This window comes from Cavia porcellus, unplaced genomic scaffold (assembly GCF_034190915.1).
Source record: "Cavia porcellus strain 051 isolate PalLab524CR breed Dunkin Hartley unplaced genomic scaffold, mCavPor4.1 scaffold_4, whole genome shotgun sequence".
Taxonomy (NCBI): Eukaryota; Metazoa; Chordata; class Mammalia; order Rodentia; family Caviidae; genus Cavia; species Cavia porcellus.
Window position 1 is genome coordinate 61678841 of NW_026947487.1, and position 24493 is coordinate 61703333.

Here is a 24493-nt window from a genome sequence, read left to right on the forward strand (position 1 = left end):
AGCTTCCTCTACAAAATGGGCCCAAAATCATGACTGTTTCATGGAATTGCTGAACATATTGAGGAGTGTTTTGGGGGTTCAGATATTGGGGACTGAGCTGAATCTCAGGATTTTTCTGAGCTACAAAGTAGTAGTGCTGTGGTTTGAGGTCAGACAGTGGGTGCACCTCATTGTTGAAGTGTGACCTTCTGTCCCCAACACCAACATGCTGCAGATCTCTGCGCAGGGCTCCTGGGTGAGTGTTCAGCCAAGCTTGGCATGAAACCAGCTCCTTGGGAGAAAGCTCTGGCCCTGAGCAGGGTTTGCGTAGCCTCCTTCTGGACACTGGAGTATTTGCACACAGCTGTCCTACAGTGGTTTGGAGCACAGACTCAGAATGCACTCAGGTCCCCATTTAGAGCCCCCATTTCTGATTTGTAAGAGACTGGGCGTATCAATCTTTGTAAACCTCAGTTTTCTCACTAGTAAAATGGAATTGGTAATGATAATTTGTCAGACTATTGTGAATATCAAAAGAATATGACATGTGCAATATGGAGCAAACACCACAAAAGTCCTTAGCATATAATATCCTTTGTTATCTGTATAATATGTGACAAAATGTAATATATTCCTTAATGTCATCTCTAAGCCCTGAGTACTAGATTAGACATACCAAGTAGCTATCTGTGATACTGGGCTTTGTGAAAATTATAGTCCAAAATGTTCTTTTTTTTAACCTCTTTGCTGGGAATGGGACCTACTAGGTCAGTGCTCAGCTGTTGGGCCACATCCCTAGCCCTTATAATTCTAGTGTGATTGTCTATTCCTTTGCTTGTGCATTTTTCATTTGTATCAAGCACTTCCTGTGTGCACATCTCCACTAAGAAAGCCAAATAAACCAGTTGCATTTTGCATGAGAGGTGAGGATAGGCAGGGCTTTCCTGAGCTGCTGAGGTTCAGGTTCAGTGGTGATCAGGGAATGACAGACTGTGAGAGGCCATGGGTCATCCATGGGGGTGGGAAGCTGTGTTCTTCTGCCTAGTCCCAGCCAGACCAGGAGGGGATGAAAGAGCAGGTTCTAGTGTGGGCAGAGAGCTGATTCTGGCCCGCCGCCCTGGGGAACACAGAGCTGTGAAGGCCCTGGTGCAGGCCCCGCCCAGGCGCCCTGCCTGTGACCTCCCCCTGCACCTGCTGGGAGCCAGGTGAGCTCAATGAGCTGGCAGTGGTCTCTGGGGACTGAGGCAAGGCCCAAGGGTGGAGGGCTGCTGAGGTAGAGCCCAGGGTACCTCTGAGGATGAGTGTCCCCACAGCGCCCAGGGCCACAATGGGCACTTTCTTGTATGTGTGTTCCCTGAAAGAGCTGGCCTGGGTTTTGGTGATATCCTAATATCACACAATCTCCTCCATTATCTCCCTGGGTACCTAGGGCTATCATGCAAGGTTAAGAAAGACTGTGCCATGTCCAGGGACCCAGCCTGGCTGCTTGCCTTGCAAGAGCGTTGAAAACACCCAGGTTGGGCACTGTAGGAGAGATAATGGGGCTGGGTGTGTGATTATTTGTACTCTCCTAATCAGGTTCTACATAGTCTGATATCAGAAGGATTTGTCAGATTCTGAAGTCAGAAGACCTTGGAGATTGATCCTCAGCCAATGGGAGGGAGAAGAAGCCATAATATTTGGAGAATTTGGAGGCAGTGAACAGAAATACAAGTATGGTCACCTTATGTACCCATTTAGCATTCAGAGTTTCAAGCATAGAAACTCTGCCAGGGAAAGGCGTAGGGTTTGGAGGAGAATTTTGGAGAACATACTCATCTGGAGTGATCCTGTGATGGACTCTGTTTGCTGTCTGGACTTTCCAACTTCTGCACTCCTTTCTGAGTGAGAGTCCCCACACCATCACTTCTGGATCCAAGATGTATATTGTGGACCATCATAGCTCCTTGACCCAGACAGGAACATGGTGCTTCATTGTCCCCCAGGGAAAACCAGCTGGGCAGCTTTACTCAGGAGGTGCAGTGCCCTCACTTGGTGCCTCAGGTTATTAGGAGGAGTGTGATGTGTCCACCATTCCCAGAGACCAAGCTCTAAGGTCTTGTGGACAGGACCCCCTGATGATTTTTCATCCATGGACCTTGGGTCTTGGCAGTTGAGGTCCTGGGCCGTTGGGGGTGACTCACCCAGCCTTCCTTGAAGTAGGTTTTGCTTATAGGCTGGAGATTGTTTCTGGGGTTTTCACTTGTCACAATAGGAGGTTTGGAAAGAGCATTGGGCTGCGAGTCCAGATCCTACCTGTGCTCATCTGAGCTAATCAATCACTCAGACAATGATGGTGGCTCCCCAGGTCCTGTGCAGTAGAGTTTCAAGGCTCCTTTGCTTGGTATTCAAGCTTTCAGTGAGGGACTCACATCACCTCTCCATACTGCCTTTCCCGCAGCTGATCTCGGTGCTCTGGAAACACCTGTTACCCAATTTCACTCCACCTGTCCTCCTGGCAGGCACCTCCCTCTGCTGGAGGTCAGGTCCAGTCACTGGTCATTTGTGTGTCTCAGCTGGGAGTCTTGCAACACTGGAGGATCACTGGTGCTGCAACTCACCAAGTGTTTCTCTTTAAGTGTGCCCCTAGTTTTTGGTAATATTTTTATTACTGTAGTAAGTGTTTTCAGTACACAGTGATTATGTTCATTATGGGGAGTTGACATCCTTTATGGCAGAGTAGTACTCCATCCTTTAACTCTGTTTTTGTTTTGTGCTTAAAGTAATTAATTTATTTCATTCTGCAAATAGAAAACCAGTATCATTCTCTGTAAGTTGACTGAAGTCTTAAAAAATGAAGAATAAACTCCATGCTCATATCATTAAAGCCAGAAGCATTGTGAAAATGTCAAGTCTGGGTCTGCTATCTTTTGTTGAAATGTTAGAGAAGAGGTAAAGATAGAACCAGGTGGAACCTTTACCCTTGACCTGATCTGAAAGTTGGCAGGAGAATGAGGGGCATAGTGTTGGCTGCTCCCTGCAGTCATCATGGGTTTGGGCCATGTTGGGTAGATCTGATCTGGGGAGATCTTAGTCCATCTTTGAAGCACTTCCATACTTTGAAGCACTTAGTCCATACTTAGAGCACTTCCTGCTTCCCAAGATGACACCTTGCTGTGCTCACTGATGTTGCCCAGGATTGGCACTGTCCACACACTCTGGCCTTCCCAGGGAAAGGCCTTCCCTCAGCGCTCCAGATGAGCGTGAGTCCACCTAGAGCTGTACCGTATGGGCCCCAGCATGCACTGACAGCCATTCCTGAGTGCCCAGGTGGACACTAGTAAGGAGAATATGAGGGCTTGGCTCTCAGCCATGCAGGAGACCTCTCTCCCCTATGTTTGGATGCTCAGGAGATGGGCAGAGCTGGGTTGGGTGTGGGCAGGTGACCACCAGGTGGAGGGGGCTTTGGTGAACACAGCCTGAACCAGACTCTGAGCCTGGACAGGTGAGGCCCACTTGACTACCTCCTGTGACCACAGTACGTAGGCTTGATGGCCTTTTGGAGAAATATAGACTCATTTCAGATAACTATCATGGGATTTGAGGAGTCTCAGATGTTCGATCTCTGAACTAGGAGGAATTAGTAATGGTGGTCACTGTGTAGGGTAAAGATGAGGATTTCATCCTCATAGGTAAAGCTTATGAAAAATTTAGCTGCCACTGAGGCTGGCCACAGAGAAGGCTCACTGTGACCACATTCCAGACCCAAAAGGGTGCAGGCCACACTGAGGCACCTTAAGCATTCATGCATATACGGGCCATGGCCTGAGGTCAATGAGGGCTCAGATGGTGGCAGCTGAGACCAAGGTAGCCTTCTTGGAGGCAGTGTATTTAAGACTGGTACAGGTTTGATGTGTCACAGTGATAAGCACAGACTTCCAAATGTGTTGCCCACTTCCTTCCTGAAAAGGACAAAGAACATTTGCTCCCCTGGGAAGCCTCAGACAGGGACACAGCTCTGTATGCCACATGCCTGAGTCCTTGACGCTGGCCAAGAGTGAGATAACACTTGCCATGGCTGCTGAGCCCTCCAGACTGCAGCTCCAACTTCTGCAGCCAGACAGGTGTGCAGAAAGAGTGCACTCCAAACTCGCCTAATCCCAATCAGAGGATTATTTTCTCACAGAAAAGCTTCACCTATACTTAATAGTTTTAAATTGTGCCGGGTACCAATTAGACTTTTAATTTTGCTGTTCCCTCCGGCGGCGGGAGGATATGTGTGGTTTGCGTTTAATCAGAATTGAAAAAAAACTTTTTTTTTTTTTTTTGGTGGTATCGGAGGAGGGAAATTGATGAGGAGACAGTTTCAGAGGTTCCTTCTGGTCCTGCCAGCATAGCAAGAGAGCACAGGGTGGCTCTGAATTTGGGGTTCTCTGTGGAACAGTGAGGGGGCATCTTCAGGCTGCTGAGTCTCAGTCCCCTCCCACACCATCTCAGCCGAGTTGGAGCTTCTCACGACACAGCCCTGCCTAGAGAATCCAACGCTGCATTAAATGTATGGATTATCCAAAAATTTCTGCAGCAATAGGGTGAGTTATTATTGATTCACAGAGCACGACAAAACATCGCTGCATGAATTAGCAAACAGCTGTTTCTAATTTGAGTTTAGAACGGTACACAGAGGAACTTGTTTCTCTGTTCACTCCTTTCATTTATAATGAATTTTAATCACCGCTACAGGTGAGAAAAATGTAGAAACAAGCTTGTATCTTGTGGAAGAAACAAAGGAGAGACAGATGCTAACAGATTTCCAGCCTGTGATAAAAGGGATGTTTTGGTACACTTTACATGTAATTAGAGCGCAGCTGTTTGCAGTCCCAGGTCCACAAATGCGGCCGAATGTGGGCTCTGCAGATCTCCAAAGGGAGTGAAGAAAAACAGTGAATCAACCCCAAAGCATTCTGCTTTCTCTTGAGTTGAGCAAGTGCCCTTTGTGCTGGCCCTTAGTGATGGTGGCACTTTGTAAAGCTCATTGAGAAGACTTTTTGGGGCACCAGCTCCTTGTGACAGGGCAGTGGGGCAGAGGGGTCATGTGGGATACCCACATCAGGAGGCTGATGGGAGCAACTTCCAGAGCTCTATAGCTACAGGCGCCCAATCTTTGGGGAGTTTGCAGTGGCAGACAGAGTGTGGGGGTGTTCCTTACTGGCAGGAGTTGATCGCGATGCTCCTCTTTAGCAAGTTTGATCACAGCCAGCTCTCGAGTGAGTTGATGAGTGCTAGCTTTTTTATTTTTTTATTTCGTAGTCTGTTTAATTTCTGCAATAAAACTCGAGCTCAATTGCATTTGCAATATCAGTGCTAAGTAAATTTGTCTAAGGGATGGAGCAGCCTGGCAGGCTGTGTGTTTTGTGAGGTTAGAAGCTTCAAGGGGAAAGGCAGATGCTTCTTCTTCATCCTATGTGGCCAGCAGCCCCTGTGAGTGCTGGACAAGGCTGTTCCAGGAGTTTGGGCTTCAGCTCCCAATCTTCCACCACAAGTCTGGAGACCCAGGTTCAAATCACTGCATGGCTGCTGCTGGTGCCCGGGTTTCTGCAGGTGTCTCGAGTGTGCTGGGCTGCGTGGTCTTGAGAGTTCCTCAGCTCTAGTGTCCTGCAATTGTAAGAGCAGGGCCCTCTATGCCTTAAAGCAGGTCATATCAGAATTCTTTTGCTGTGAAACACGGCTTCTGCAGAGGTGATGGTCGTCAGTGATGGTGAACCTTTTAGAACTTTCAGTGATATAAACAGCATGTGTGCCATAGTTTGCTACCACTAGCTTAGACTTTCTTGGGTGTCAGTCAGGGTTCAGGGTGACAGGAGCCTTCACTGACTCATGGCTGTTCAGACAGTTGACTGCTTCTTTTCTCCTTCCTCCACCCTTTGACCACTTAGCTGGGAGCCAGGAGCAGGGATGGTTTGTATACACTGTAGAACTTTTTTCATTTTGTGAGTGTTCACCTATTTTATCTGTTGAATAACTCATTAGTTAAAATTAGTATTATCCCCATTCTACAGAGTGGGAAATTGAGGCAGTGTTCTTCATGTATGAAACAGAGTGAGGGTAATTAACTTGCTAAGATCACACATTTGGGAAGTGTTGGAGCTGAGAGTGTGAGCTCTGTTGCCAGTATCCTGGTCACCATGAACACAAATGTCTTTCAGAGCCTAGGATCCGTGGTTGGCGAGGAAAGTCCCGTGGGTCTGATGTGCAGGGGGTCCCTGTTACTGGGGAGAGAGGGTCATGGCCCAGCCCCACATCCATGTGCTGGATGCAGAGCCTGTGCTACTACCAGCTTTCCACCTGCTCCTCCAAGAAAGGCAAGAGTAAATGTGGGTTTAAAAATGTTTGGAGTTCTTGAGTTATAAAATTTGTCACTTTTATAAAATCACTGATAACTGAATGGTCCTTAGAGAGCCCAGGAAGAGGACAGCTGTGGTGATCTGTGACCTACTACCCAGGTCATCATTTGTCCTTGTCCAGTTGGCTAAGGACCCTGGGCTGGGGGTCTTGTCCCAGGCTTCCTGATTACCATCTGCTCTGTGATGTTAGGATGTGACCTAACCTCTTTCTTCTGTTTTGGGAGTGACGACACAACTTACTGTACAAACCCAGCTACTTTGGAGTAAGAGAAAGGAACTTTATCTGTACGGGAGGCTGGGTTCCAAATCCCAGTGTCTTGGTGTGTGGCACCGAATTGCTTATGATGGGTGATAACAGCAGGAAGAAATTGACCTCCATGCAGAATTGCCACAGAAATCAAAGGAGATAATGGGTGGAAAGGGCTTGCTATATTTTTTAGTATTTTATATTATTAGTGCATATCGGTGATGTAAAATAATGGGTTTCAATTTGGCATATGAGTATAAACATGTAACATTCTTTGATTCTTTTCATCCCTATTAGCTCCTTCTTCCCTGTCCTTTCCCGCTTGGTCCACGTTCTTATTTCTGGTAGTTTGCCTTCTACCTTGCTGTCATCTTTCCTTTCTTCTTATAGATTCCTCATAAAAGAGAAAGCACGCACTATTTAACGGAATCTGGTTTATTTCGCTTAACATTATGGTCTAATTGCATCTGTTTTCTTCTAAATGATAAGGTTTTGTACTTTATGGCTGAATAACATTTCTACAGTTGAGCTATTTGAATTGTGCTGCTATATGCATGGGTATGTGGGAATCACTGTAGTGTGCTGTCTTTGATTCTTTGGGAATACACTGAAAAATGGTATAGCTGCATCAAATGGTGTCTCTGTGTTTAGTTTTTTGAGGAATTTCCATAGTGATTTGCACGGGGGCTATGCTAGCTTTCATTTCCACTAGTGATGTGGGAGGGTTCCTTTTCCCCTGAATGTTCACCATTCTGTGTAAAGGTTTTAATGCCATTCAGATGACAAGACTTAAGATTAGTGATCGTAGTATAAGTTGTTCTAGGAGAACTTTCTTCATTTTCTTTAGCTAATTTTTATGCAGTGCTTAGTAACTTACACCCATCAACCGCTTTGTAAAGTATCACTTTGATTATTCCTATACTATGGATGAAAAAGTGGGCCCCAGAGAGATGCAGTAAGTTGTTGATGGTCACACAGCCAATGAGGGGCAGCCCAGGCTGAGTCCTATACAAGTCTGTGTGTACTTTTCTCCAGTCTGGCCGATGTCTCCCCTACAAGTGACTTTGTCTCTTTACTAATGCTAATGTTTTGGCTTCCTGGAAGGTTTACTAAAGGCAGCAGCTTTTGACTGTCATCTGACATGGCAAGCACCCCCAGACCTGGCTTTTCCAGCCAGTGCATGCTTGACCACAACCTTCAGTCTGTAGGTGGTCTGAGGGTTCCCAAAAGCCTTTGCCAGGTGTCCGGGGAGACGGAGCAGAAGCCAGGATCCTGCTTCCCTACTTCCCTAAATGGCCCCCGAAGAAGGATCTGCCCTCCTGACACTGGCCTGCTGACCTCATTGTGTCAGCCTGGGCTCCCAAACATTTCCCCCCAAAATGGAGAGATGGTCCCTGTTTTTCCTTGCTATGGCCTCCCTGGGGATGTGGATGAGATCATGTGTATGAGGACCTCAGAGCTTCCCTGAGGAAGGATAGGTGAATCTGAGCTGCTGTTATTTTTGTTCATAGCATAATTCTAATTCAAGATTTCAAGTGGAGCTCTGTCAACTTCTGGTGGCCGCTGTGGGGCTGCTTGGCCTACCTCTGAGCAAAGAACCTCCAGCTACCTCACCCCTTTCTTTTCCCAGGTGGACTTTTGATGTCCCAGGAGTCGGGCCTTTATCCCTTACAGCACATCCTTATCTGTGCCTTTAGGTAAAACCAGTGTCTAAATGCAGTCCTGATGCTGCCATTAAAGAGATTCCCTTTTTCTCTCTTTTCAAAATACTTCAAAGCAGAAAAAAGTTGGGTTAGAATGTAACCTTTAGATAGTAATTAATCATCAGAGAAGTTGGGCAGATACCAGCATAGGAACCTGAGTCCTGAGTAACTTCTCTACCCTGCAGAAAACCGGGCATATACAGCTGGCGCAACAAATTTGTCCTCAATGAAAAAACACACAAATTACCGGGTAATGGAAGCTGGGAAACCTATGACCCAACTCTCCTCATTCTGTATCTGGGGCAGACATCATTAATTGATCACAAACTGTTACAGCTACAGAGGTTTTGAGATCCATTTATCTCATTCTTCCTCTTAAGCATCAGATAAATGAAAATACAAAGAAGGGGACCTACTTACCTATGGTTGTTTAGTGCCAGATGGGGACTCTACTCCAGTGTGAGCTCATTCACTACAGCTCATGGTTCCGCCTTTGGGCTCCACCCTCCACCCTCTGATTCGTCCTTTTTATTCATGAAAGATAGCATGTTTCCAGCTGAATAGTTTTGTTAGACTGTTTTCTGCTTGTAGAAGTTTAGGAGTCTGATAGACTTCTTTTGTCTTATATTCTCTTGTCCTTTCTGAGCTAACTTGGCAATATTTCTACTTGTACAAAACTTTTAGGAACTTTGTGGGTCTCTTGTGTATGTCATGGGTATTTGCTCCAGTGGAGCATAAGCTCCTCCAGAGACATTTTCTAGATAATCCCATTTCTACCTTTGACTTCTACCGTGGTGGCACTAGGGCAATGTCCCCAAATTTCTTAGATGTCTTCTGGTTTGGTCTAGGGATCTGTGAGCCACATTCTTCATCTCTTCAAAGAACCTTTTGTGTGACTCAGTTGATTTTCCTGAGGTTTAGCACAATGTATAGTTACACCCTCAGCCTTTTCTCTGGAGTATGCTTTTCTGAACGTCATTCTCTTAATTGTGATCTTTTTGCAGTTTGACAATTTCTGAAATCATTAATCAGTTCTTTTTTTAATCTGCCTTTTCTCTTTTTGCTGCAATAAGAAGAAATCAGACCATATCATCCACATTTGGTTTGGAAATCTAGCTAGATATTCTATTAATCCAGTTTCCACACGTCTGTGGGATAAATTCCACTAAGCTTTCGGTTACTATACGAGTACTCCCTTTTGTTCGGTTTCCAAGAAAACATATTCCTCATTCCTGATAAGCCCTCAGTGCCTTTAACCTCTACGTTTCTCTCAACATTCTGCTCTTGTTGATCTAGGTGTTTTCTAAGGTGATTTGGGTTTTCCCAAATGTGTTCCTTACTTCTGAGGTTTTGCTAGCAGTCAATAACATCCATAATTCTATCAATCTTGACAAGGTTGTCCAGGCATTTAAAAAAAATCCTCATCCTTGGAATTCTTCTGACTTCTGGCCACTGCCCAGCTGCAGAGTCTTCCATAGTTGTTCCAGGTGTTAGTTTTGGTCGCATCCTACTCCAGGTGCCAGGGTCTGTACTACCCTATTGCTGCTCACACAAATTACACATGCCTCATTGCTTAAAACAACAAAAACTACTTTACAATTCTGAGGGTCAGTCATCACTGGGCTAAAGTCAAGGTGTTGGCGGAGCTGTGTTCCTTTTAGGGGGCTCTGAGAGAGAATCCATTTCCTTCCCTCTCAATTTTTAGAAGCCACCCCACTCTTTGGCTTATGCTTCCCTGCTGTCTTTACAACCAGCAGTCTGCAGGGCGGGTCCTTCTCATGTTGCATCACTCTGACTCTCCTTTTGTCTTCCTTTTCCACGTTGAAGCACGGTGGGGATCACAGTGGGCCCACCCAGATAAGCCAGCATAATTTTTAAGGTCAGCTGATGAGCAACCTTAATTTCATTTTTGTCATGTAATATAATGTATTTTAGCTGTAGGGCTGAGATGTGGACATCTTTGGGGAGGTAGTTATCCTGGCTACCACATCCTGCAAAGTGGTTTCTAAACAGGCTTTTAGAGAAGCCTGCCTACAACCTATCCTGCAAGGAAAGAGGCCAGCTGTGCTTGCCATTGGACACAGCCTGGCTTGATCACCCACCACTGGCTTTGCCCACTGCAGGGCATGATCTTCGTTGATGACTGGTAGGATTGTAAATCTTGGCCCTTCATCTGGGTCAAACTACAAGGCCTGGCACTATGCTTGTGCATGATGACCACAAAGAGGGAGCAGCTGCTGCAGAGTGCCCAGAACTGGCATGCAGGCCTGGGAAAGTGTATAGAATAGTGGTTAGTGGATGAATGTTAGGGGGATGTGCTGCTTTTTGTCTCTGTGCACTCAGAAGTTGCTTTCTGGGCTGGGGGTGCAGCTCAGCAGGAGAGTATGTGCTTAACGCCCATTCCCAGTACCTGCCAAATAATTGCTTGCTTTTTTAGAGTCTCAGTTTACCCATTTGTAAAAAAAAGAAAGATGTTAATATCTTATCCTAGTTACTTTTCTCATTGCTAAGACAAAATAGCTGACATCTAAGGTTAAAGGAGGAAAAGTTTATTTAGCTCACAGTTTGTAGAGTTTTCAGTCCATAATTGGCTGGCTCCTAGAAGGGAGGATTGGCAGAGGGGCATTGCAAAGAACAGTTCATGGCACCCACAAGGTAGCAAAAACAACAGGGGAGCTTAACAGCATCTTTCTGCCCCTTTTATTTTATCCAGACTACTGGGATTAGTGTGGCGTCAAACCAATCAGTGAACTGATTTAATAAGTACCCACCTGTAATTCCAGCATCATACAATCTAGATTCAGCCACCTCTGCTGTGACTGCCTGAGGCTTTGAGGGGACATGTAGACACAAACCATAACATGCCTTTAGAGTACCTACTTCATGGAGGTGTTGTGAGACTCAGTTAAGGGAATTGGTCTTGAGTCTGCTTGCTTCCTCAGTTTTTAGAGAAGATTGGTAGCTCCTTACTTGGAGGAAGAACCTGATGGCTAAAAAAAGCTTTAGAAATGCATCAGGAGATTTCTTCCTCCAATTTGTTTAGTGCTCTTGGCCCATTCTATTTACAAAGCCTCTGCTCATGGCGAACATCATCAGTTGATTTCAATACTCACTTCCTTTGAGTTGAGATAGGGCCTCAGAATCCTTCTGAACATAATACCAGCTTCTACCAATGTATTGTCCTTGTAAATTTCCTTCTTTGCCTGTCCCTAATCATGTCTGTCTGTATTATATGAGATTGGAATAGATGTTTTCTGGTTCTAGGATCCCTGAGTTTGGGGTAGGCCCATCATGGTTCCTAGAGCTCTAGATGAGGATGCCAGAAGGCTCCTGTAGGGAACTCACTTCCTTGGTGCTTTTAATTTTTCAAACAAACAGGTGAGTAACAAGGGAAGGAAACCTTTTGGGACTCTGACAACTCTTGAGGCCTTTCCGTGACTCCCTGGATATAGTCTGGATGGCTGGAGTACTATATTATACCAGATAATCATCTTATTCATCTGAAGGGGACAGTGGAGATCACAAATCACATCTTCCTGTTTGACAACACACAGCTGAAGTCCAGGTCTTCTGATGCTTTCCGTCCTGTGTCCTAGCCCAGACTTTCTGTAGTATGGCCTGGGACATCATGAGGCAGGACAAAGGTAAGATGCACTCAAGTGACCCCAGAGCATCTGGACAATGCTGGGCCCAGAGGGTATCATTCTTGGGACTGGCTCAGCTCTTGTCTCCTCTGGGGGCTGATGGTCATTTTTATTCACACAGGTGGAAGAAACCTGGAATTTCCTGGGCCTCCACTGTCTTCCCCTTCTTACTCCACGTAGGGAATCATCCCAGAGTACTTTTCAGGCTGTTTCGTCCTATTCCACTGCAGTTTCAGTGACAGAGGGTTCACTTCCTCCTTAATCAGTGCCTTTCATTATAGGAAGGTCTCTTTTTGGCTCCTTCCCCTGGGTCTATAGGCTGGCCACTGTCCCTCGTTGGTCCAGCACCTCTTCCAACAGCTGTGACTCGATTCTCTGTGGCAGTTGGGGCCCCAGACTCTGACTCCTGCCATCTGCATGATCACTTCATCCTGTGGGCCTGTCCAGATCAGGTGTGTCAGTGCATCTGAGCTGCTCTGGCTGTCTGCACATGGCTTATACTTCCACTCTAAGGTGTGGCAGACGTGAGGTATGACCATGTGAACCTGGACCCACCCTGCTCTTCCTGATGCATTCTGATGCCCAGCTAATATCCTTCACTTTACTTAACTGTATGTTTATCAATTTCCCTCATTTGGTTCTTATTCTACAGTAGATAGCAAAAGTCTCCTAGAACGCATTTCCTACCAGGCCTTTTTGCAAGATACGTCATTTTTAAATAACTTCCATCTGCATTTTGAACGTGACTTTTCTGTTTATTTTGCTGTATTTCTTTGATTGTACTTATTCTGGGGTAAGGGGAGGCTGAGACTCTGGCACTTTGTTGCTGTAGCTCTACTTGGTGCTATTATATTGTGTCTCCCAGGGGTGGAGCCACTGTAGCACTGTAGACAAAAACACCAACTAGACAGGACTAAGTGGGCTCACAACCTGGTTCTGCTGGCTGCTAGCTGTGTGGCATGGGGTGAGTTACTCAGCTTTTCCTTGGCCTTGTTTTCCTCTAATGTAAATGGAAATGGTAATAATAGTCTGTATCTTACTGGACTGTTGAGAGGGTTGGATGAGTTAGTACCTATGAAGTCTTAGAAGAATACCTGGCACACAAACATTTCTATGTGTGAACGTGGAAAGATGGTGGGTAGAATGAGGCCTTCCTTGAATCTACTTGACCCTGCCTGTGTTTCGAAATGTTCATGTTGAAGACGACCTTGGGATTTCCTCCACCCTGCTTCCATGCTGCTTTCTCCTCTTTCGGCACACCTGCCAGAGCGTGTGCTCAGGCCTGCCTGTGTTTGGTGCCTGACAATCAGCGTGAGGGGCCTCTTTTGCTCTGAGGATGCCCTGCTGATCTAGCCGAGCTCTGGCCCCAGCTCCATGGCTCTCTAGCTCTGTTCTGCAACACTAGGCTAAGAGCCCCCATGCAAAATGCATTTGGAGGGGTGGGTCAGCAGCAGTAAGACTGAGTGTTATTTGAATAAAAGGCTTTAAACAGGGCAGTCTGAGTTTGGGGCTTTATATGTCAACATGCCCATTTCCTCTGATTGGGCCTTTTCACTTTAAGGAGCCTTATTTTCATTTCAATTCAGATGATTATAATCTCAGCAGTTGCTCAGTTTGTTGCTCCCAGAATAATATGCTTTGCTTTAGTTTTGAAACTTGTTTGCAGAAAAATAAAGCCGACCAGCCAGCCCACAATGAACCTTGGGTACTCTGGCCCAGGCAGGTTAAGATTCCCCTTTTCCAAGCTCAGTGGGGGAATGACTGATGTCAGGCCTGGGGATTTGGCTCTGCACTACTAGGAGATGCAGTCTGGCCAGACACTGCTGCAGCATCTGGCTGTGTCTGGGGCAAGTTTTTCACCTTCCTGAGCTTGGCTTGCATATCTCAAAAATGGGATGTTCTTGGATACAACCAGATATTGCTATCGAGGGGATTAAAAGAAACTAATTGTGGTAATAGACATACTTAGCACAGTGCTGGCACGTGGGACATCCTCAATAAATGTGGCTGCTAAAATTAGCACTAGTGGTATTAATTAGAACTAATTATTATTATTGGCAAAATAGTGCTTTTGTTTAACAGCTTTATTGAAGTGTAATTTGCACACCATAAAATTCACTTATTTTAAGGGCAAAATTCAGAGAATTACCCACCAAGACCACAAAACAGTACACTGATCTTTCTTCGGAACATTCCTATTGCCTTAGAAAGACTGACTGGCCTGTTTGCAGTCCATCTCTCGGTCTACCTGAAGCCTCAGGGAGCCACAAATCTGCTTCCTGTCTCTACAGAGGTCCCTTTCCTGGACATCCATGTCAACAGAGCAATAGCAGATTTTTATATTAATGTTTCTCATTTACTTCTTGAAATGGTTTTCATTTTTGAGGTGTATGAACTGAGTCTGAGAAGTTAGGAGGAATTTGTGTGGCATGGAAGAATTACTGGAGCAGTGGGAAGATTTTGGGTGCAGATTGCTTCCCTTTGGTGCTTAGTGGCACAAAGGGTTTGGGAACAAATGAACCCCAGCAGAGATACCTGTCCAGGCTTGTCCTGCAAGCAAGCTACCTCCCTGGCTGCACTCACCCAGTTGTTGAGTATTTCCTACTTGCCATTTGTCAAGAGTTTCTGGTGAACTCTGGGGACTCCCTGGGCCTTAGGGTACCCTCTCTGAAGTGCAAACCATGGATTACCCCAGCCCTTCTCATGAGGGAGGACTCAAAGGGAAGCAATGAACGAGGGCTTCCTCACCTTAGCCACGTAGATGGGGTCTTATGTGACTGTATCCTGGGGAAGCAGGTCCAAGAGTATGCACAGTCAAAGGTCTGAAAGTTGGATGGTCATGGTATTAGTCTTATCATTGTCATTTTGTAATTTCCTTAGGTTGAGTTGTCAGGGCTTTGCCTCAGTTTCTTCATCTGTATAGTGACTTTGGTTTTTGCCTCTTAAAGTTTTGAGAAAGTGCTTAGTAGAATATGGGAAACACAAGGAGGAGTCAGTGTGAATTCAAGTAGGACTAAGCTAAGATCAAAATAATAAAAAGCCAGTGCCTGACCAGGGGGCGGGTGCCAAACAGGTCCCTTGGCTGCCCCAGCTGTAGCCATCTCCTCCCTGGGGTCCCTTTTGTCTGCACCCAGTGGAGCCCAGCTGGCAGGAGCTGGGAATTAACAGGCAGGGTCTGAGGCGCCTCCTGATGTGTCTAATCTTGAGAGCTGGCAGGAAGGGTTGCATCCAAAGGGCCTGTAATGTGAAGCCCTCAGGGGAGAAGGTGCCCACACACCTGGAGGGCCGTTCTAGAGGTGCCAGGATGCAGGAGTGAGGAGGCTGCCAGGAGGCTCAGAGCTGAGAGGGCAGCATCCATTGAGGCGCAGCTTTGCCAGGCATGCCAGCTGGTGCCAGTGGGTTGACATACACATGGTCAGAGCTGGGGCCCTCGGAGGGCAGCGAGTGGTGGGTGTGGCCTAAGGCTAGGCACAGTGCCAGTTGTGAGGGACCCCTCAGTACTCTCCAGCCAGTTCTTGCTATCTCCTAAGGTCTTGGGGTCAGCCCAGGACAGCAGGAGCAGCTGCAGAGAGCCTTGAGTGGGAACCCTGGATCTGCAATTGTGCACAAACGTGGTGGTGCCTGTAAGCATGTGTAAGTCCTGTGTACAAGCGAGTGCATGTGTAAGTGTGAGTGGTGGTTTGAGATGTGAATGGTGTGTGGTTGCGTGTAGGAGAGTGTGAGAACAAGTGAGGGAGGGTGTGTGTGACTCTATGTGAGTGTTGCAGGAGTGAGATGTACCATGTACAGGTAAGTGTGTGCATGCATGTGCATGTGCTTGCGGTGCTTGGTATGTGGTGCACTGGCCCCTTCCTTTGCTGCTGGCTGAGCTGCCTCTGGGCTGCTTCTGTGAGAGTGGAAGACTTTTCTAAGGAAGCTGGCTGGCTGGGACTCGGGAGGTGGGGGCAGTGGTTCTTTCCTCCGGGTTACAAGAGCAAGGTCAGCTCAGCCTCTGAGCTTTTGTTTGTCTCTCCCCTGCCCGCAGCAGCCTGTGGTCTGTTTCATTCATTATTAAGTTTTAAATCCACCCGAAGAGAAACTTGAGCCTCGGAACTGTCTCCCGCCCAGGCTGGCTCTGTCCAACCCCTGCCGAGGCTCAGGAACTTCGCTGGCTTTATTTGTTGAGTCCTTTGTGCTTTTGTTTTCCCAGAAACGGCAGCCCTTAGGTTTGTTTAGTTTCCCTCCGAGGCAGGGGAGGTTGGACAAGCTGGACAGCCAATGAAATCCCCTAGTCCCTGGGGAACATGAGAGTCGTGGCAAGGAGAGCCCCTGGGTTAGGGTGGAGAGCCTGCCCACTCTGAGCTCTGTGACCCATGACCCATCCTCTAATCACTACCACCATCTCCCTGGGGTCCTGGATGGACTTGGGGCAAATCCAGGGGTGGAGCAGAAACAAAGAAATGAATCCCCCACAGGCTGCTCTGGGCAGGGAAACCAGTGGGCCCTCGTTCCAGCCTGAGCTGGTGACTCGTTCACGCCTCTTGTGTTTGGTCTGTTACTGTCCCCTCTTTCACAAAGACTGGTACAGCTGATGAGATAAGGACTTTTTTTTTCTTGGAAAATTGTGCCCATAACCCCTGAGGACCAGTGGGATTTCTCTGCAGGGTGAGTGTTGGAGGCGAGTTGATGCCCAGGTGTCCATCAGGTGATGGGACATGTCCTTCTGTTGGCCCATAGGACTGGTGGCCTGTGAGGTCACTTCCGGTGATTTGTCCAGGCTGCCCCTCCTCCTCCCATCAGGGAAGTGACTGAGAGCCTCACCTCCGGTGGGGGGTACTATCCAGCCAGGCCCAGGCAGGTGTTGCTGAGGAAAAAGACGTTTCCTTTCCGTATCCTGCCGCCCCTCTGCCGTGTCCTCTGCAGATGGGAGGCTTGCCTGTCCACTTGCTTCCGGCCCCCTGGCTCCCCCCTCTCCCCCTGCAGCAGTTGGCCAGCTGCACAGTCTCAGCCTGAGAGCTATCGAGAAGCTGGCTCTGTCCTTGTTTCCCGGAGGCCCTGGGAATTGCCTCTAATCTCTTCTCTGCCTTCCCCTGCAGATGGTGATGACGACCCACAGCTCTCCTGGGTGGCCTCATCTCCCTCTAGCAAGGATGTTGCGTCACCCACGCAGATGATCGGAGATGGTTGTGACCTCGGCCTCGGTGAGGAGGAAGGGGGCACAGGCCTGCCATACCCTTGCCAGTTCTGCGATAAGTCCTTCATCCGCCTGAGCTACTTGAAGAGGCACGAGCAGATCCACAGTGACAAGCTGCCGTTCAAGTGCACCTACTGCAGCCGCCTCTTCAAGCATAAGAGGAGCCGAGACCGGCACATCAAACTGCACACAGGCGACAAGAAGTACCACTGTCACGAGTGTGAGGCGGCTTTCTCCCGCAGCGACCACCTCAAGATCCATCTGAAGACCCACAGTTCCAGCAAGCCGTTCAAGTGCACCGTGTGCAAGCGCGGCTTCTCCTCCACCAGCTCGCTGCAGAGCCACATGCAGGCCCACAAGAAAAACAAGGAGCATCTGGCCAAGTCAGAGAAGGAAGCCAAGAAAGACGACTTCATGTGTGACTATTGCGAGGACACCTTCAGCCAAACTGAGGAGCTGGAGAAGCACGTGCTCACCCGCCACCCCCAGCTCTCCGAGAAGGCCGACCTGCAGTGCCTCCACTGCCCCGAGGTCTTTGTCGACGAGAACACGCTGCTGGCCCACATCCACCAAGCCCATGCCAACCAGAAACACAAGTGCCCCATGTGCCCTGAGCAGTTCTCCTCGGTGGAGGGTGTCTATTGTCACCTGGACAGCCATAGGCAGCCGGACTCCAGTAACCACAGTGTCAGCCCTGACCCTGTGCTGGGCAGTGTGGCTTCCATGAGCAGTGCCACACCCGACTCCAGCGCCTCTGTAGAGCGTGGCTCCACCCCGGATTCCACCTTGAAGCCGCTTCGAGGGCAGAAGAAGCTACGGGATGATGGGCAGGGCTGGTCCAAGGTGGTCTACAGCTGCCCTTATTGTTCTAAGCGGGACTTTACCAGCCTGGCTGTGCTGGAGATCCACCTGAAGACCATCCACGCAGACAAGCCCCAGCAGAGTCACACATGTCAAATTTGCCTGGACTCCATGCCTACCCTTTATAACCTCAATGAGCATGTCCGAAAGCTGCATAAGAGCCACGCCTACCCTGTGATGCAGTTTGGCAACATCTCTGCCTTCCACTGCAACTACTGCCCTGAGATGTTTGCTGACATCAACAGCTTGCAGGAGCACATCCGCGTCTCCCATTGTGGACCCAATGCCAACCCACCTGATGGCAACAATGCTTTCTTCTGCAACCAGTGCTCCATGGGCTTCTTGACCGAGTCCTCTCTCACTGAGCATATCCAGCAGGCCCACTGCAGTGTCAGCAGTGCCAAGCTGGAGTCTCCAGTCGTGCAGCCCACACAGTCTTTCATGGAAGTCTATTCCTGCCCCTACTGTACCAACTCACCCATCTTTGGCTCCATCTTGAAGCTCACCAAGCACATCAAGGAGAACCACAAGAACATCCCTCTGGCACATAGCAAGAAATCTAAGGCTGAGCAGAGCCCAGTATCCTCTGATGTTGAGGTGTCTTCCCCCAAGCGACAGCGGCTCTCAGGAAGTGCCAACTCCATCTCCAATGGCGAGTATCCCTGTAATCAGTGCGACCTCAAGTTCTCCAACTTTGAGAGCTTCCAGACTCACCTGAAGCTGCACCTGGAGCTGCTGCTGCGAAAGCAGGCATGCCCACAGTGCAAAGAGGACTTTGACTCCCAGGAGTCCCTCCTGCAGCACCTGACGGTGCATTACATGACCACGTCAACCCACTATGTGTGTGAGAGCTGTGACAAGCAGTTTTCCTCAGTGGACGACCTGCAGAAGCACCTGCTGGACATGCATACCTTTGTGCTATACCACTGTACTCTGTGTCAGGAGGTCTTCGACTCCAAGGTGTCCATCCAGGTGCACTTGGCAGTGAAGCACAGCAATGAAAAGAAGATGTACCGCTGCACAGCCTGCAACTGGGACTTCCGCAAAGAGGCCGACCTGCAGGTGCACGTCAAGCACAGCCACCTGGGCAACCCAGCCAAGGCACACAAGTGCATCTTCTGTGGGGAGACCTTCAGCACTGAGGTGGAGCTGCAGTGCCACATTACCACGCACAGCAAGAAGTACAACTGCAAGTTCTGCAGTAAGGCCTTCCACGCCATCATCCTTCTGGAAAAGCACCTGCGAGAGAAGCACTGCGTATTTGACGCTGCCACCGAGAATGGCACAGCCAACGGGGTGCCCCCTGCAGCCGCCAAGAAAGCTGAGCCTGCCGACCTGCAGGGCATGCTGCTAAAAAACCCTGAGGCACCCAACAGCCATGAGGCAAGCGAGGATGATGTGGATGCATCGGAGCCCATGTATGGCTGTGACATCTGCGGGGCGGCCTACACTATGGAGGTGTTGCTGCAGAACCACCGGCTGCGGGACCACAACATCCGGCCGGGGGAGGATGATGGCTCACGCAAGAAGGCCGAGTTCATCAAGGGCAGCCACAAGTGCAACGTTTGCTCACGGACTTTTTTCTCAGAGAATGGGCTGCGGGAACACCTGCAGACGCACCGGGGCCCTGCCAAGCACTACATGTGTCCTATCTGTGGTGAGCGTTTCCCTTCCCTGCTGACGCTCACTGAGCACAAGGTGACCCACAGCAAGAGCCTGGACACGGGCACCTGTCGCATCTGCAAGATGCCCCTGCAGAGCGAGGAGGAGTTCATTGAGCACTGCCAGATGCACCCTGACCTACGCAACTCACTCACGGGCTTCCGCTGTGTGGTTTGCATGCAGACGGTCACCTCTACACTCGAGCTCAAGATCCATGGCACCTTCCACATGCAGAAGCTGGCGGGCAGCTCAGCTGCATCCTCTCCCAATGGCCAGGGGCTGCAGAAGCTCTATAAGTGCGCCTTGTGCCTCAAGGAGTTCCGCAGCAAGCAGGACCTGGTGAAGCTCGATGTCAATGGGCTCCCCTATGGCCTGTGCGCTGGCTGCATGGCCCGCAGTGCCAACGGACAGGTAGGGGGTCTGGCTCCGCCTGAGCCTTCCGACAGGCCCTGTGCTGGCCTCCGCTGCCCCGAGTGCAGTGTCAAGTTCGAGAGCGCCGAGGACCTGGAGAGCCACATGCAGATGGACCACCGTGACCTCACACCAGAGACCAGTGGGCCCCGGAAAGGCTCCCAGACGTCACCAGTGCCCCGGGTAAGTGCAGCTCGCCTGGTTCTGCTGTCTGCTCCTTGGGGATCCACTGATCCCCATGGAAGCTGCACGTCCTCAGTGCCATTGTTCCTGGTGGTTCCTCAGTGCCATTGTTCCTGGTGGTTCCCTTTAGAGTGGCCATGTGGCTAAGCGTAACCACCCTGCTGTTCATTCTTCCAGGTCAAACCTGGCGTCACATTTGCTTTCCAGCCTGTGACATGTCTGATTACTGTATTTATCTGTCTCTGCCTTATTTGTCAAATACCTATCTGTGCAATGGGAGTGGTAAGCATCTTGACTTCCTGGAATTATTGTGAGGGGCCAATGACATACAGGTAAAGTGCCCAGCACATTGGCTGACACAGTGAGCACTCCATCAGCAATGGCTGGTGACTTTGATCTGGGTGCACTGATTTATTTGCTTACTGGACCTCCTTGGACAAGTCACTTAACTTTCTGGGTGTTTTGCCCAGCCTTCTTTCTTTCTTTTTTCCTTTTATTTTGGTACCAGGGATCGAACTCATGACCTTTTGCTTGCCAGGCAGGCTCTTGTGCCACTGAGCTATATCCCAGGTCCAATCCAAGATTGTTTTGACAAGCCATAGAGATAATATGCACCCTCAAGTCTTGCAACTGGTCCCTCTAGTGGGGCTCAGCGGTGCTTGCCTTAGTTACCAGATGATAGCATCTTTATCACTAATGTCCTTGTGGCCCTGAGGTGTGGTTGTGATCACTGTTACCCTTAGTGATTTACGGATTCATTCATCACTTTTTGGGAGCACTTAATTGTGTTTGGAGGTGCCTGGGAGCCAAGGAGAATCAGAAATGAACCCCACCTTAGGAGCTTACAGAAAAGCAGGGCCCACAGGTCCATCAGTATGGATTTCAATGAGGCCAAGGAAGCTACTGGTGGGGCTGCTGGGCCTCCGCTGTGAGGTTGAGGGCACCTGATGTTGGACCTGGAGAGCCTGTGTGACCTTTGGGTGTTAGCTCACATGGGCTCAGGAATTCCCACGGAGACCGTACTATTCCAAGGAGGTGCCAAATGGGTCTCAGGAGTCCCTTTCCCTGGAGGGCTGCTGCTGGCACCACTGGCAGGGAGGCAGGATTTGGGGGAGAGCCACCTTTTAGAGGTGCCTGCTGGAACCCACTGATGTTTATTGAGGGTGTTTGGCCTTGGGATGGGAAGTAGGGCCTAGGACTTGACTGATCCTGAGAGGCCCAGTGAGCCAGAGGAACCTGCCATGGACCCCTGGCTGGGGAGAAACACCTGGATGGGGGCAGAGCTGTGTGTCTGTCTGGGCCTGAGGCCTCCTTAGAGGCCTGTCTAGAAACCCTGAGCATGGGCACTGGCTACTTCGGCCCAGTTCTGATAGCCGCAGCTTGCTGGCTGACCAGGGCATTGTGTGCAGTGTCAGGGAGTGTTTGGGCCCTGATGCCAGATGGCCTGGATTTAAATCTCCCTCTCCCAGTACTCAGCTGTGATTTGTGCTCTCTGGGCCTCTGTCCTTCTCTATAAAACAGAGAGTGGTAGTGATGGTAATTAATGCTGATAGTACTAGTAAGGGTAGTGATGGTATAGTGGTAAAGTAGAAATAGATACTGTCTCTCTCCAGAGCTGATGTTCCCTGGGCAGCACTAAAGGCCAGTGTGAGTTGAACTAGCACCTGCCCTGACTGGCCAGTACCTATTCTTGGATGCTTGTGAAATGTCACCACTATTTCCCATATTGACCTTCTCCACATTTTGCCTGAGGATGAAATGAAGGGAGGAAGTGGTGGGCATGTAGGAAACACCACTTGTGAGTTTTCTCACTTCTCATGTGAGAACAGTCTACACTCATGGAGAGGGAAGAATGTGCCAAGAGCTTTATATCTCCTTACTCTAATTGCCCCTTTCAATATTCACTTTTATAAGCAGTGACACCAAGGAGGTACAGGACAGTGAAGCCATTCACTTTGAGTCCTAGCTGCCATCAACAGTCAAGAGGCAGTTTGGGGAGCTGTACCCAGGCAGGGTGAGTCCAGTGACACTGCCTGTGCCTTTCAGCAGCACTGTCCTGGCTACAGCAGAGGACAGGTTGGAGGGGTGGGGGCCAGGTGCTCATGCCTGTGCTGAGGCCGAGGGATATTGTAGCTGGGCTGGTTCTTATGCCTGCTTCTCTTCGGTGTACAGTGGCCTGGATCATCCTCCCTTTTCAGCCCTGCCCACCACTGAGCCTATGTCCTTGGTGACCTAGGGCTGCTTCTGGCCTTTCTAGGCCTGGGGCTGTGTATGCCTCCTTTTCCTTGGCTTTCCCTGGATATAGCACCAAGCACACTTTGTAGAAGAGTCCCTACTGTGTGAGAGGTGCTCTCCTGGGCATCAACTCTTAGATCATCTCCATAGCAACACCTGGGAGCCTTGCTGTGGCTTGTGTTTTGGCAAAGATAAAATCCAGGCTCAGAATAGTGTAGCCATGGTGCCTGGGATGCACAGCTGTGCATAGCATGCAGGATGGGAACCTGTTTCCTGGGGCTTCCAGGCTTCCTCTTCCTGCCCTCTGCCTTGTGAGACAACACCCAAGCTGAAAACCCCATCTCCACCTGCCTGGAGGCCTAGGGAGACAGGCCGTTTGCAGAGAGGAGCTAGACAAAGTATAGGTTGCTCCCAGCCATGGTGTAGCCTCTGGGGCCTTGCCCCCTGCCTGGGCACGCCTGGGGCCTGGACCCAGCTGTGTGCTAGCCCACACCTTCCCTCCCCTAGGACTCACTCATGTCAGAGCAGACCCTGGGGGCTTTGTGGGGCTTGGGGGCTGGTGGCTTGGGACCCTCGGGAGTGTATCCATAGCAACCAGCTCTCAGAGGACTGGGTTCCCGTGGGGCAGAGGCTGCTGTCGGCTGGAGCATGAAGCGTTGAGGTTTTCACCTCCTCCTGTTTATGAGTAATAACAACATCATCCCACCTAGGGGCCTGCGTGAGCAGACCCTGGCCCTGCAGCAGCTCAGCAGGTCCTCAGGGTGCCTTTTTGTGCTAGGTGGAGGGGCCCAGCTGCTCTCATATCCTGTTTTATATCAAGGTTAACACACCTCCGGGTTGGGAGGTTAGCTTGTGTCCAGGTTGCACCAGCTTTTTGTCACCTAGACCAGGACTGCCTGAGGATGTCTGAGCTGAGAACTGAGAATGTCAGCTGAGATGGCAGGATCTAGGGGAAGCCGGACTGCCATCGAATCTTGTTTCCTCTAGTGGCGGGTACAGAACTTAGACCAAGGAACATGGTCTCTCAGAATTCCACTTTCTCCATCCTTGATGTGGAACATGCAGAGGGAGGGTGAGAACATGTGAGTGCTGAGTACATGTGAACTGTGTTCATGGTGATGGAAACTCAGCATCTCTGGCTGCCCCTCTGCTCCCTTTCTATTTTCTAAGGGTGGCTGCTCTTCCCTGCCCTTCTGCTCCTGTTTTCCCAGTCACAGAGAGGTGTTCCTTCTGTTCTGAGGCTGCTCAGGGATGAGTTGGGGAGGCAGTCTCTGATCCCAGGCCTTGGACCTCAGCTTGGCTCTTGATTTGTGCTTAGGGAAGAGGCTTGTGGCAAAGGAGGCACTTAGAGTGCCAGCCAAGTTCTACCTGTCTAGAGGAGGCTGACACTGGAGAGGTGAAGGGCTCTGTGGGACATAGAGAAGGGGAGACAGACACAGTAGATGTTGGAATGACCCAAGATTAGACCAGCCAAGTTTGTAAGTGTCAGTGCCTGTGAGCCAGTGTGTGTGTGTGTGTGTGTGTGTGTGTGTGTGTGTGTGTGTGAATCTGTGTGTATTGGGAGGGTCTGTGCATGCACTTGTATCCAAAGCTGCTTGTGCCTCTGTGAGTGTGTTTGGGAGTCGTGGGTGTGAGTATCCGGGATCCACTGAAAGAGAGGAAGATGTGTATGGCTCTGGGGACAAACTTAGATGTATGAACTCCTGGATCCATGAGGACATCTCTTCCACTAGGCATGTTACACATGAGGCATGTGAAACATATGATCTGTGTTGCAGGTAGGCTGTGTGTGGAGCTATGAAGGGCATGTATGTTAATTTTGAACTGGGAATGAGCATAGGAATTCACATATGTGTACCTCCCCAGCTGTGTGTGCGCATGCTCAGTGCTTCCTCTGACCCCTCCTTTGGCAATCCTCTCGAGCTTGTTTCCTTACCAGAAAGGCTTTGTTATCTGGCAGTGCTCCTCCAGCCACCAAAAGTGTGGCTACCTGGTAGAGGGATGATTGGGAGATG

At 49.3% G+C, this 24493-nt stretch overlaps 1 protein-coding gene across 2 annotated transcripts in view; it reads left to right on the top strand.

The window, feature by feature from the left end:
* The window catches only part of Znf423 (zinc finger protein 423), a 316073-nt gene that overhangs the window by 161484 nt on the left and 130096 nt on the right, over positions 1-24493 (top strand). For both annotated transcript variants that reach the window (XM_003477678.5, XM_013141456.3), the window contains one exon: positions 17029-20243. In XM_003477678.5, the coding sequence (XP_003477726.2) occupies positions 17029-20243 (3215 nt within the window). The remainder of the gene's footprint in view (positions 1-17028; positions 20244-24493) is intronic.